Source organism: Schistocerca piceifrons, chromosome 2 (genome assembly GCF_021461385.2).
Source record: "Schistocerca piceifrons isolate TAMUIC-IGC-003096 chromosome 2, iqSchPice1.1, whole genome shotgun sequence".
Classification (NCBI taxonomy): domain Eukaryota; kingdom Metazoa; phylum Arthropoda; class Insecta; order Orthoptera; family Acrididae; genus Schistocerca; species Schistocerca piceifrons.
Window position 1 is genome coordinate 33,972,071 of NC_060139.1, and position 14,503 is coordinate 33,986,573.

General features: G+C 39.3%; 1 protein-coding gene across 1 annotated transcript in view; it reads left to right on the plus strand.

The window, feature by feature from the left end:
• Positions 1 to 1,094: 1,094 nt before the first annotated feature.
• LOC124774968 (E3 ubiquitin-protein ligase SMURF1) overlaps positions 1,095 to 14,503 on the plus strand; it is a 167,819-nt gene continuing 154,410 nt past the window's right edge. The window contains exons 1-3 of the mRNA XM_047249693.1: positions 1,095 to 1,380; positions 1,567 to 1,605; positions 1,688 to 1,796. Of these exons, the coding sequence (XP_047105649.1) occupies positions 1,326 to 1,380; positions 1,567 to 1,605; positions 1,688 to 1,796 (203 nt within the window). The 5' untranslated portion in view covers positions 1,095 to 1,325. The remainder of the gene's footprint in view (positions 1,381 to 1,566; positions 1,606 to 1,687; positions 1,797 to 14,503) is intronic.

The window sequence follows — 14,503 nt, forward strand, 5'->3', positions numbered from 1 at the left end:
GAAGTTTTCTATACCATGAGAGCACTGCGTTGAAGCATATGTAGAGCACTGATGTACTGTTCCTATTGGTGGACCTATACAGTAACTGTTGTTGCAAGTCGTCATTCAAAATGGCTCTGAGCACTATGGGACTTAACTGCTAAGGTCATTAGTCCCCTAGAACTTAGAACTAGTTAAACCTAACTAACCTAAGGACATCACAAACATCCATGCCCGAGGCAGGATTCGAACCTGCGACCGTAGCGGTCTTGCGGTTCCAGACTGCAGCGCCTTTAACCGCACGGCCACTTCGGCCGGCGCAAGTCGTCATTGTCAACACACAAGATACACAAGTAATTTGAGGCTGATCAAAATTTTCATTCTGTTCACTATGTCAGTAGTCACTATCACTTCCCACATCCATAGCGCTCGCACCGGCGACGTCGAATTTTCCGCGAGGTGACGTTGTAGTAAGCGAGACGCGGGTGATCACGATGGCGAATCACGTATTCAAGACTGGAGGTCACTGATGTAAGGAGGTTTTCACTGTCTAGGCGATATGATAGTGAATTATTACCAACCGTGCTGCGTTCAGTACACGCGGTTTTATTTCCGTTGAGTAAAATACATGGAGTCCGTTCGATAAGGAAACAAAGAGTGTACTAACTATGGCTCCAGGAGAGAGCATATACATCGTCCGTCAGCGATTTATTGTTTAGAGCTTCCACAGATGTGTCAGTCAGGAAGAGGATATTATATTGCTTTGATAACACACTGACATCATATATTGCTGAAAGCTGTGACATCTTTTATTAAACAGAATGTAAATGCATTTCGCTGCAACTGTTCTGTGGTTGCGAAGTAAGCTGTTTTTATGTATCTCTGAGAGCATGTGGGTTTGCAAAAGATCAGAAGGAAAATATAAAATTACTTTAAACCGAATTTGCAATTATCTGAGATATGGGCAAGCTATTTCTATCAGGCAGGTTTGCGGATTAAAATCATTATATTCTTTCGTAACTATCGAGAATGTATCGATAGATATTCTGTCGACTGTTGGCTGGTCATGCTAATGTGTTTGACGAACTTTGGTCTTAGTGAATGGAAGAGTAGCTTGATAGAATTTTGACGTAATGTCTGTGCGGAAATGGTAGGGTGTGCTTTGCGTTTAGTGAATATGCGTGTGAAAGTGTCATTTCTCGCGGAAGTGGGTGAAGATTGCGTTTTTGTATGTGTAATGTAACGACACATCTGACATAATGTATTTCTATTTACTCCTCGCTGGAACAGCCGTAGTGAATAATATGTATGTTAATTAAAGTGCTGAATGTAAATGACAGTGAAATATGTCCATCCCAGGGGGGAGTAAAAGAAGTGGTGCTATGAAAATTCGTTTGACAAGTAAGTAAAACAATTATTACGGAATATATATGTTTCGGAAGTCAGTAGGAGGGAAGGATACGAGACCAGTCAGTACGAGGGTTGTGTCATTTCCTAGATTATAGATGTCAAGTGGAAAGTAGTGGTTTTCGTATATGTTAAACATATAATAAAAATGAATATTTAAACAGTGATTTCTTTTCGCAGTACTGTGCGCACGAAATTTGGCCAAAAAGGATTTGTTCCGTAAGTTAAAAATATTTTTGTGTTTGTTTTGACGAGTCGACAATGTTTTCATCAGTAGGCTCAGTAATATATTGTATTTCAGGCCTTCCCGATCCATTCGCAAAGATCAGCGTCGATGGCTCGGGTCAGTGTCATAAAACAGACACATGTAAAGCCACTCTTGACCCTAAGTGGAATCAGCATTATGACTTGTAAGTGGTAGTTGATATGCCTATCAACTAGATTTAATGTTTACAAGAATTTTTGATTTCCCATATGTAATACGCATTTCACTTGGAGCCCTATTTTCTTTACTGATTTGTGGCTTACGTTTTATAGAATTGTTTATTTGCAGAGCTCGTTATTACCATAGCCTGTTGCTATGTTCAAAGTAAACAGTCGTGCAATATGTACAATTACTGAGAAACAGTTGTGTATGCTTAATTTTCCCTAATTAGAAGATAATATGTATCGTAGTTAAAAGGTATTCCCACTGCATAATACTTTTTAAGCATTACCATTATTTCATACTGTGTGTTAATAGACTCCAAATGCAGTTTCTGTGTAAAAGAATGTTTATGCAAGGTAGCGAGTCTGATTATTTTCATGTACCTGTTAACTACTGATACTGAATGTGGTATGCAGAAGAAACAACCAAATTATGCAATTTTCATTTAAGTTTTGAATTCCCAAGAGGCCTACGCAAGTTTCTCACACCCGCAGTATACCGTAGGGGAGAAGGGCATTATAGTATTGAAGCAATTGACATTAGCTCAGCCTTTGAATACTTTTGCATCAGAGAATGAATTTTTGTTGTTATGCACAATTTCATGTGGTTGTTTCGTTCTGAAGGTGACTGGTTTTCTTTAGCTATCAGGTGGACAACTCCTATATTTTATTGTAAAATGGTCCTTGGACAAATATTTGACTAATGCATTCTGTATAGAAGGAACATATTTGAAAGAGTGCCCAGTGTGTGTGTTTCTTTGAAATGTGAATTATTGTTGTTGCTGAGAAAGTGATAAATGTGCTTTACAATGAATCACTTCTTTAAAGAAACACATTAAAATGCTTTCATATGGTAAAAATCTTCACCTTCATATCTGGTTTTTGGCTTGTCCATGCTGTTATAATTTGGCACCCACCCTGTTACAGAACAGTTGTGGTAGCCTATTTCATTGCCTTAGGTTGCAACTCATTTGATCTTATCTGTATAAATGTTTCCAACAAGGTGCTAGTGGCAGATATTGGTTCATGCTTCATCCTACACCACCTGAAGTTTTGTGCAGATATTTCTTGTGGAGTCAAGTTAGGCTGTACAGAATTTAAACTCAATATAGTTTAAAATGGCGTGGTTTTATTACGCCATTAGTAGGAAACACCATGACATATTCTACTACATTTGAGACAGTTTAAATCTGAAACAAGTAATAATGTAAAAGATATGTAGATCAGATGCGCAGGTTTTTGTGCCTGAAAAACTGTGCCGTTTACGATTTTTGTGTGATATGAGGTCAAGGTTGCAACAGTCTTACTGTGTTCTGTTACTGTAATAATTTTTTAGACAAATGAAAGTGTGTTGAGAAATGTTTTAGTTTCACAATGAAATTATATAGGCTATATCAATTCCCCTAAACTTCTTCAGTAATTTGTGAGTGTTCTAAAAGTTACTAATATTTGTGGATACTCTGATGTATATTGCTAAGTATTATCAGCCTTCTATTTTCTTTACATTAGTAAGAGCAGGCATGTGCGTATATTCCATCTGTAGACCAAAGAATGAATAGAACTGAGTAGCAAGAGAGGGCAGCAGGTGGTGACTGGGTAGATTTTGTTTGTATGCATTTCTTACTCCAGATACTAATTTTTGTGTTGTGTATAGCATCAACAAACGTAGTGAAAAATAAATGCTATCTGGGCCCGTTTGAGCACTATGTTGCCTCTGGCTTGTAAGGTTCACTGTGGAAGGGAAGCTATAATGTTGGGAGTAAAAACCTTTTGCTTCTCCTTTTGTTGTAGCTGGAGACTTGCCTACTAGCTCTTTAGTCTGCAGACAGTGTATACTACAAAAGATTTAATTTATTTTAGCCATAATTTTAACAAACTGTTTGTTCAGTACTCACAGTTATTATTCTGACTACTGGACTACAGCTTTCACAGGATATTTACTGTTTTTGGAGATGCCCCCACTTACCACATTTTCATCCCACCTTAATTCTTTGTTGTTGAAAAAATATAAAACCATGCTTTTAATGTTATCAGAAAAGATGAGAAGGATTTCTTCTTGCTGGATATTGGTAATATAACCACCTCCATTCTGTAAGCTTTTTCCTTTGGTGGCCTGTTATCATGTGCTTATGTGCTACAGCACGCTGTAAATATCATACAAATTATGTCATGTCTCTTTGAATGCGAGCCAGAAATAACACTAAAACTACTCCATTTCTCTTTGAATGCAAATGAAATGAACGAAAACATGTTTTGTAGTGCTCTCTCCTTGGTAACAAGGAAATTGTTGTGTGCTGAAATTGTCAGCTGCACTATGATCAACTCAGGAAAGGGATGCAGCTGGTTGTTTTCAACTGCGCGTGCACTGATGTGACATCATCCCTTCCGGCACTATGAGTGCTACATTTATCTCCTTTTTTGTTATTACTCACAATGTTAAATGATTGATTGTAAAATTTGTGTGTATTGAAACAGTTCAATTTATATACTTAAAATTAATATATTCAAGTTAGTTATTATTACTACTGTTTTAAGCCAAAGGGTTATAGGCCACCACATTGTAGTGCATTGATAAAATTTTGCATGAACCGCCACTGGTTTTTCTTCCATTCAGTGTGAAAGTAGAAATACAGGAGCCACCTATTGTATCGGCCAACAGTTTCAAGCAAGCATTAACATTTGCAAATCTCAGCATTTAAAATAACTTACATATTTTGATTCATCTCACCCAGTAAGTCTTCTGTTGTGTACATAGTTCCGCGTAGTCAGCGCATACACAACTTTTCCACTAGAGCGCGCCCCGTTAAGCACAACAGCGCAGGCGCAGCGCTCGTCCATCTCCGCACTATGAGATGGCACTGTCATAGAGATGGACCAAATTCTGCTTCCGCCGATCCTCGTATTAATATGTAACGCAGCCAATGAGATTGCTGCTAACATAGAACCTTTTTTCCTCGCGGATCACACTCGCGCAGTGATGCCTGACCACTCGAGGTATTATAACGAGTGTACAGACCTCCGATTAATCAGTCTGCATTAGTGTATAGTCAAGTTTCAGTCTGCACCTAATAAGATTACCATATTCCTGTACATCGCCATGAAGAGAAATGTATACACACTTTGTCAAGTATCAGAGATATGTGAGAATAAGATTAACGTACCAAGACCAAAGGAACTTGAGATTGTCAATTGTAAATAGCATCCAGAACCAAGTTAAGTAAGGTTAATGCTTGTTATTATTTTAATAAATGTGTGTGAAAATTAATCAAGTTCTGTTTAAAGTTGGTCACCGTCAATCTGCTACTCTAAGCGCGCAAGTGGCATTTCTATCGTCTGACCTAACGGCAGAAGATAAACACGCCACGATAAGACCACTAGACGTATTGCTGACACTCGCCTACTTCGTTAGAGCGACAAGTCAAATGATCTGATGGTGTGTGTACCGAAGGTCTTACAGTACGCACACCGCATCTTCCTAACCAACATAGTAAAGTAAATTGCCAATCATCAGGGTTTAGCTATATAAATGTTGGTATCTTAAGCCTATCAGAAACTTAGATTTTCTTATAAATTTCTCTTTGGACTAGACAAATCATGTTCTTTATCAAGCGTTGAGCATCTCACTTTGAGACTTCAATGTTTTGGAAGAAATGACCAAGACTTAGCAATGTTACGTTGAAACTTTCTGCAGTTTCCATTTGTTTAACTATCAGCATCTGGAGCTGCAGATGGGGAAAGCAGAGTAGCTAGTTTTTGTAAACCTTGTTATTTGTTATCTTCAGTCCAAAGACTGGTTTGATGCAGCTGTCCATACTACTCTGTCCTAAGCAAGACTCTTCATTTCTGACTACCCACTGCAACCTACATCTTTCCGAGTCTGCATACTGTATTTACCTCTTGGTCTCCCTCTACGATTTTTATCCCCCACATTTCCCTCCAGCACTAAATTGGTGATTCTTTAAGGTCTCAGACTGTGTTCTTCTAGTCAGGTTCTGCCACAAATTTGTTTTTGCCCGGATACTGCTCAGTATCTTTTAATAGTTATGTGATCTACCCATCTAATCTTCAGCACTCTTCTGTAGCATCAGATTTCAAAAGCTTTTGTTCTCTTGTTGCCTAGACTGTTTTTCTTCCATGTTTCACTTCCATAGATCGTGACACTCCAGACAAATAATTTCAGAAAAGACTTCCTTGGACTTAAACCTACGAGGTTTGTTCCGAAAGTAATACCTCCTACTTTTATTCATGGAAACTACAGCACAGCTAAGTAAAGCTATGGTCTGAAATGTTTCCACAGTCACCACCATTCGTTATGCACTTTTGCCAATGATTAATCAGAGACTGCATGCTATGCTTGTAAAAACTGGAACCAGCTGAGGCTAACTCCTTCCTTACAGCTTGGACAACAGCATTAGAGTCTTGAAAATGTTCACCATGTAGTCCATCTTTCAGAGGCCCAAAGAGATGGAAGTCTGAAGGCACTAAATCAGGAATGTACGGAGGATGTGGTAAGACAGATTGAATAACTTTAGTGATTGGCTACAACTCTCTCACTTCCTTCTCAACGACTCCTTCCCTTTCACATTGCCCCCCCCCCCCCCCCCAGCTCTCATAACTGCCATTTGGTTTCTGTAAAAGTTGTAAATAACCTTTCACTCCATGTATTTTACCCCTTCTATCTTCAGAATTTAAAAGAGAGTATTCCAGTCAACATCGTCAAAAGTTTCCTCCAAGTCTACAAATGTTATAAAAGTGGATTTGCCTTTCCTTAACCTATCTTCTAGGAGAAGTCGTTAAGGACAGTACTGTATCATGTATTCCTACATTTCTCTGGAATCCAAACTGCTGCTACCAGTTTTTCCATTCCTAGATAAGGAATTCATGTTAGTATTTTGCAACTGTGACTTATTAAACTGATTGTTTCATAATTTTCACACCTGTCAGCAACTGCTTTTTTTTTTTGTTTAATTGAAATTGCTACTTTTTTCCTTGAAGTCTGAGAGTATTTTGCCTGTCTCATACATCTTGCACACCAGATGTTAGAGTTTTGTCATGGCTGGCTCTCCCAAGGCCATTAGTAGTTCTGATGGAATGTTGTCTTCTCCTCGGGCAAATCAAATCTCCCCTCTCATTTTTGTCTGTGTCCTCTTCCATTTCTGTAATACTGTCCTTGAGTGCATCTCCCTTGTATAGACCCTCTGTATTGTATACTCCTTCCATTATTCAGGTTTCCCTTCTTTGCTTAGTAGTAGTTTTCTATCTGAGCTCTTGATATTCATACAGCTGCATCTCTTTCGTCCAAAGGCCTCTTTACTTTCCCTGTAGGCAGTCCCTATCTTTTCCCTCATGATATATGCTTCTACACCCTTACATTTGTCCTCTAGCCATTCCTGCCTAGGTAGTTTGCATTTCCTGTCAATCTCATTTTTGGAACATTTGTATTCCCTTTCGACTGCTTCATTTACAGCATTTTTTATTATTTTGTGCTTTCATCAATTAAATTCAATCTCTCATGTATTATCCAAGGGTTTCTACTAGGCCTTGTCTTTTTAACTGTTTGATCATCTGCTGCCTTCATTATTTCATTTCTCAAAGCTATCCATTTGTCTGCCACTGCATTCCTTTCCCCTGTTCTTGATAATCATTGCCTAATGCTCCCTCTGAAACTCTCAATAACCTCTTGTTCTTTCAACTTTTACAAGTCTCATCTCCAGAATTTCGTAGCGCTTTTAAATTTCTTTAGTTTTAATCTACAGTTCATAACCAATAAATTGTAGTCAGAATCCACATCTGGCCCTGTAAATGCTGTAAAATTTAAAATCTGGTTACAAAATACCTGTCTAACCATTATGTAAACAATCTGAAATCTTCTGGTGTCTCCAGGTCACTTCCACAAGTACAGCCTTCTTTCATGCTTGTTAAACCAAGTGCTAGCAATAATTCTATTATGCTCTGTGCAAAATTCCATCGGGCAGTGTTGTCTTTCATCCATATTCACCTACTATTTTTCCTTCGCTTCCTTTTTTTACTTACAGATTCCTGTCCCCCATAACTATTAAGTTTTCATCTTCCTTAACTATCTGAATAATTTCTTTTATCTCGTCATACTTTTCTTCAAACTCATCATCTGCAGAGCTAGATGGCATAGTACTACTGTGGTAGGTGTGAGTTTCGTGTCAGTCTTCGCAACAGTAATACGCTCACTGTGCGTATCCGCGTTCTTATTTTCTTATTCATTATTAAACCTACTCCTGTATTATCCCTATTTGTATTTATAACCCTGTATTCACCTGGCCAGAAATCCTGTTCCTCCTGCAGCCGAACTTCACTAACTCCCACTATATCTAACTTTATCCCATCCACTTCCATTTTTAAATTTTCTAACCTACTTACCCAGTTAAGGGATCTGGCATTCCACGGTCCTATCCGTAGAATACCAGTTTTGTTTCTCCTAATAACAACATCCTCCTGAGTAGTCCCCGCCCGTAGATCCCAATATGGGACTACCTACCTCCAGAATAATTTAGCTAAGAGGATGCCATCATCATTATTTAACCATACAGCAGAGCTGCCTGCCCTGGGGAAAAATTGTGGCTGTAGTTTCTCCCTGCTTCTAGCTGTTTGCTGTACCAGCAGAGCAAGGCCGTTTTGGTTGATGTTACAAGACCAGATCAGTCAATCATCCAGATTCTTGCCCCTGCAACTACTGAAAAGGATGTTGCCCCTCTTCAGGAACCACACATTTGTCTGATGTCTAAACCTTAGTCTGGAATGTGGAGCACAACTTTGGCCTCATGAGCCTTGAAGTTGTAACAGATGAATAATGAAAAAAAGTGCATCAAATACTGATATCTAATTTACATTACTGTCAACTTAAATTTTAATCCTCTTTAAATTTCGACTGAACTTTGCTGGAGGATAACTTTTGCAGACCACTGGGAATGCTTCCAAAAACCTGGAATTTTTTTTCTTATGGAGTTTAAATATTTTACAGTTAAGCTTTATTCTGTAGAGAAATTCTCTGCAAAATGCCCTTCAGATTGGAGATATTTCGTAAAGTTGACTCACGTGCTATGTAATGAAGCCTGTGGCATTTAATTAATTCTGAAATGTCTTTTTCTTGCCTCATTATATTTCTTTTTTCTTCAGACAAAATAAATCCTTGTCCTATTATTGTCTTGTCACAAACAAATTGGTTCCTTTTTTACATATGTCAAATTCTATCTCAATTTAAAAGAATATTTGGGTGAAAAATGGTTCAAATGGCTCTGAGCACTATGGGATTTAACATGTGTGGTCATCAGTCCCCTAGAACTTAGAACTACTTAAACCTAACTAACCTAAGGACATCACACACATCCATGCCCGAGGCAGGATTTGAACCTGCGACCGTAGCAGCCGCGCGATTTGGGTGAAACTTGGCTCCTAATCACATCACCTGTATATGTGTAACTGACTTTTCCCAGCGAGGGATTATCGTTGATTTCTGTACTCCAGTGTAGCTGAGATTCCTTGTCTCAACTGCTTTCAGGAAGAACCAGCTTCTCATTTATGCAGTAGGAAAGGGGGTGTGGGGTGCGGCTTGAAGTAGTTGTGCTCTTCAATCTGACTACTGGTTTGATGCAACTATCCACACTAGTTTATGCTTTACAAATCTCTTCATCTCTGCACAACTACTGCACCCTTCACCCATTGTGACTCTCGCTCTCCCCGTTTTGCTGTTTGCTCCTTTGTTTTACACCACATATTTGAATTAACTTATGTTTAGTCCCCACATCTGGGTTTGATCTACACCTTCCCAAAATTTTTTACATAAATGTGCAGAAGGTTGCTAGAGCTGTCACTTCCTAAGACATGCGGAGGAGTAAAGTGCTGATGCATTCATCCCAAAATCCAAGGAAATGCCTAGGCGACAGATTGTTCCTTGGTGGAATGACTTGTACCATTCTGCAGCCAGGGACAGGAGGGCAGCAATGCAGAGTGTCAATTAATGCCCTGCAGATATGAATCTTACAACCTTTCAAACGTTGAGGGCAAAGGTAAGGAGAATAATTCGAGGTGATAAGCAGAGGTCTTGGCAACAGTTCTTGCATTTCATCAATAGCTCCACATGTGTAAGTAAAGTTTGGGAAGCTATCAGGGGGATCCCAAGGCAGAACTCACAACCACCAATAGCTGCTATAAGAGATCAAGGGTGTCTCCCAATATTGCCACAATACATTTCACAGACAGTGGCTTGAGCATATACGACCACTACAGCAGATTATAGCCAGGATCCAGTTTTCTGTCATTACCGGAAGAGACAGAAGAAGATTGGTTTTGATTTTTGTTCCACTAAAGTTGCGAAATATCACCAGCCTTTTCTCTGTGGTAGTTGGATTCTGCACAGTCAGCAGCTCATGATACTGCACCTGGTACAACCTGTTACCATACAGCCTGTTGAAACAGTTGGTCTTGGTCGAAGGAAGTTCTCCTTCATTTATTCAGTGAAATTTATGTGACTGGAGACTTTCCTAACTTGTGGAAAGAATCTGTTGTAATCCCAGTTTTAAAACCAGGGAAGGATCAAACTGACTGCTGTTGTTATCACAGCATTAGTCTCAGAAGCTGTAAAGTAAAACATATGGTCAACTGGCACCTAGTGTGGGTTATTGAAACAACATCCCTACTAAGTCACTCCCAGTTCGGCTTGAGGAGGTATCACTTGATAACCTGAGACTGCTCAAAGCAGCAGTTCAACAACTTTTCTTCTGTAATTGACACCTTATTGGTGTGATCTTTGATTTGAAAAAGGCCTGTGATACTACCTGAAGGCATAATATTCTGATGCAACTCTATCAGTGGGGGAGCCATGGACGTCAACCCACTTTCATACAATTCTTCCTCTCGGACAGGTGTTTTAGATAAAAGTTTGGGAATGTCCTGCCTGACCATTTTAATCAGGGGAGTGGTGTTCCTCAAGCGAATGATTTAAGTGTCACAGCATTTGCAATGGCAACAAACAGTATTATGTCCACAGTATGATGCCCCATACAACGTTCCTTTTTTGTGGGTGAGTTCCCCATCTTCTGTGCCTTCTCCAACCTTGCAACAGCTGCTTGGCAACTGAATTTGATGATCAAGTGGTTAGAATGGTCAAACAGCATAAGTTTTAAATTCTCTTTGTGTTGCTTTTAATCACCCATGTACTCTTTTTAATTCACCTGTTAAATCTGAGGTTACTGTTCCCACCTTTGAGGAAAAATAAATATCAGGGCCTCACTTTTGATGAGAGGCTGACCTGGAGGTCACACCTTAAAGAACTGAAGGTAAAATATCTCAGGGCTTTGAACATCCTCAAATGCATTATTCACAGATCTTGGGGAGCTGACAAAGCATGTCTACTCCAACTCTGTAAAGTCTTCATGCGATCCCAGCTTTAATACGTAGGTCATATTTACGGTTCTGCAAGGGCTTTGTACATCAAAATGCTAGGCTGTGAAGAGGGGCCTATCGCATGAGCCCAGTTGCTAGCCTGTGTGCTGAGGCTGGCGAGCGTCCACTGTATATTTCCCATCTTATAATTGTGGTACACTAAGCACACAGGACGCTGTTCCTAAATCCTTAGCACTCGTTGCCCAACTGACAGTGGAACATTTGTTCTGTAACAATCTACAGGCATTTATATGCTTTTGAGTCTCCATCTCCTAAGAACTTAGTGTAACACACTCCCCTTGCATTCACAGGTTGACTAAAAATTTCAGTAGCTTCAGAGGCCTCCATACCACTACTTGTTCCTCCATAATTTCTGTCACAGATATGCCCTTCTTCATTCCCTGGTTTACGCTTATAACAGTGTTTGGTTAAAACCTGGAAACCTGTTACATTTCCAGTATCCACACTGGTCACTGTAGCGACAGAATTCTTAGGACTGTAGCCGCGCTTCTGCCAAGTGCCATCAAAAGCTACTGGTATGTCAGTCATACCATCATTGATTTCAAAAGCTTCGTTTGCAGCACCCTTCATTGACTCGCATGCAACAGATTCCACAGCAGCTCCAATAAATCGTGCATACTTGTTGATTTTACAAGGTGGGCGTGGCATATTCATCATGGCACACATTGTTTCTGCTGCAGTGTGTCCTTTGTCAATAACTTTCAATCCATAAAACCACCAACATTTACTTCAAAATAATTATATTTACACTTATCAGAATTCCAAAATGAATGTGTATATTTACAACTGGCACAATTAATGGTAAGATTCCTGGCTAGTCCATTTGATACCTCACTGCTTTTATGTAAACTAACTGGCCGTTCACATATTTTACAACATACACATTCACCTAACACTCTTGTTAGGATGTGTAAATCTACCAGAACATAACCGAACCTACCATTTACATCACTTTAGTTTTGAGAAAACTGTGTATCACAGTGTTTTATTTTAATCTTTGAAGCACTAATGGGTGTTCCTCTAGGTACTATTGCTTGTATTTCATTGTCTATAACTTCACTCACCACATGTTGAACACAGTGTTCCCCTTTATTCGAAAATTTATAACCATGAAACCAACATTTCTTAAAAAAAACTTTGTTTTGGCTTTTTGAGAGATTTACCAATCTATTCATCACTTTTCCTCGGAAAAACATTAGTGCTTTGACATACAACGTGTCTTTATACTATGAAACAATACGATACTGTTTTCGACAATGCTACCAATACAAACACCTAATTTAACCTTTATAACACAGCAATCCACAGCCTTCTGCATAAAAAAATTACCGATTTTATTAGATCTTCAAGAAATACATGTAATATATATCATTTTATTTGGAAAATTGCAAATTTTATGAGGTAAAATTCCGAAAATGCGAAAAAAAAAATTTTCCATTCTAACTCCCCTTAAGGTGACTACATGCATAAAGTGAGAAATCCGGGTTTGAGTCGTGGTCCGTAACAAATTTTCATATGTCACTGTTGTGTAGTTGATTATACCTAATACAGCTGATGTCAAGGAATTCACAGTCTGCGAATTAATTTCAATAAGTGAGAGAGCTGTGGAAGTTTGGTGAAAAATTATACTCAAGCCAATATGAGAAATTGATCACCTTATGCTGAATGGTAAATGCACAGCTGTAACACTATCAAAATGATATGGAGTATGATTTTATTATATTTTATGAGTACCAAATAACTTTCTACATCTGCATGTATGTGATTACTCTGCTATTCACAATAAAGTGCCTGGCAAAGTGTTCAGTGAACCACCTTCAAGCTGTCTCTCTACCGTTCCACTCTTGAACGGCGTGCGGGAAAAACAAGCACTTCAATTTTTCTGTGCGAGCATGCACACATGGTGTGTGTGTTGTTCTAGATCATATGTGCTCTGAACCATGACAACTTTGTATTTGAACAGGAAATAATATTAAAGTTTTACATATAGGGTTGGTGGTAGCTATAGATTTTGATGTTGCAGTTGTGAGCGCATAATTGGCAATTCATGTGGTAAAAGTATGTAATACATGTATAAGATCAGTGTGTGTGTAAACAAGTATTATTTCAAGCAGTTAGTGGAAGGTAATCTGTAGTCTCATAGCACCTCACTGAATTCTACAAATAATGAAAATTATTGCAATAGTGACAGTACTTCCAGATTCTAGTACTGCCAACTTCAATGCTCTAAAATACTTGCTCTGTGGATTTGAGAAAGGTAGTAAAGAGATTTCTGGTTTGCAATTTAATTTCACCTTAAGTGTAGTTTTGAATGAGCTATATTACAGTGTCTTCTATTGCAACTGCACGAAGCAAAATTCCAAACTCCAGTATATAACTCTTAATATTTATTAATTCAACTGTTGTGAACTGCAAGAGTGAAAATATTAGCTTTTAGATGAGTCTTTATGGGATCATGAATAGTATCAACATCATCACACATGGACTCTGAAACTGTACTTTTAAGAATGAGGCATAAATATTGGAAAGACTACCTGTAATCTTAAATGTGAAATATAAGTGTCACTTCTAGTTACATTTGAACCAGGACGATCTCTAATATGAATATCAGTTTAGTTAAGAGAGCTTGAGTCATCCCCCCCCCCCTCCAGGGGGCTCACCGCTCTTTGGTGAGTACGCGCTTGGCAACCACGGGGCTGCAGCACCTCTTCTCTTTCCGTGCTGCTTCTCTCTTCTTGTATCCTTTTCCCCTCTCTTGGGGAGATTTCTCATGCATCCATGGGCTCTTGAAGCACATTTGCGGTGGTTTACTTGTGGGACTTGTACTGCTCATTCCCTTATATTGTTCTTTCCCTGCACTGCTCTTTTTTCCTGTGCTGTGGTGGCCTTCTTATCCTTTCTTCTCGTCCCTGTGTGTGGGCCTGATGGCCACCCGTGCGTTTGCCCTGTAGCAGTAGACTGGGTAGCGGGTAATTCCCAGCCCCAGGTTGGCATGTAGGGCCTGCACGTACCCCCTGGTGAGGACAATCACCTATGGTGGGGGGCTCCCATTTGGAGGGCCCCTGCTGGAAGGAGCGCGCCATCGGAGACGCTGGCAGTCGTGGGAGACTTCTTCCCAATGACTGACTTTCCTTCTTTTTCTCCGACTGTTCCCCATAAACAAAAGTAGACTGAGGCTCCTGCCTCAATGTCTCTTCATGTTGTGCCTCGATATCTAGTAGTCTCATGTTTAGACGAAATCCAGACTTTTGCTACT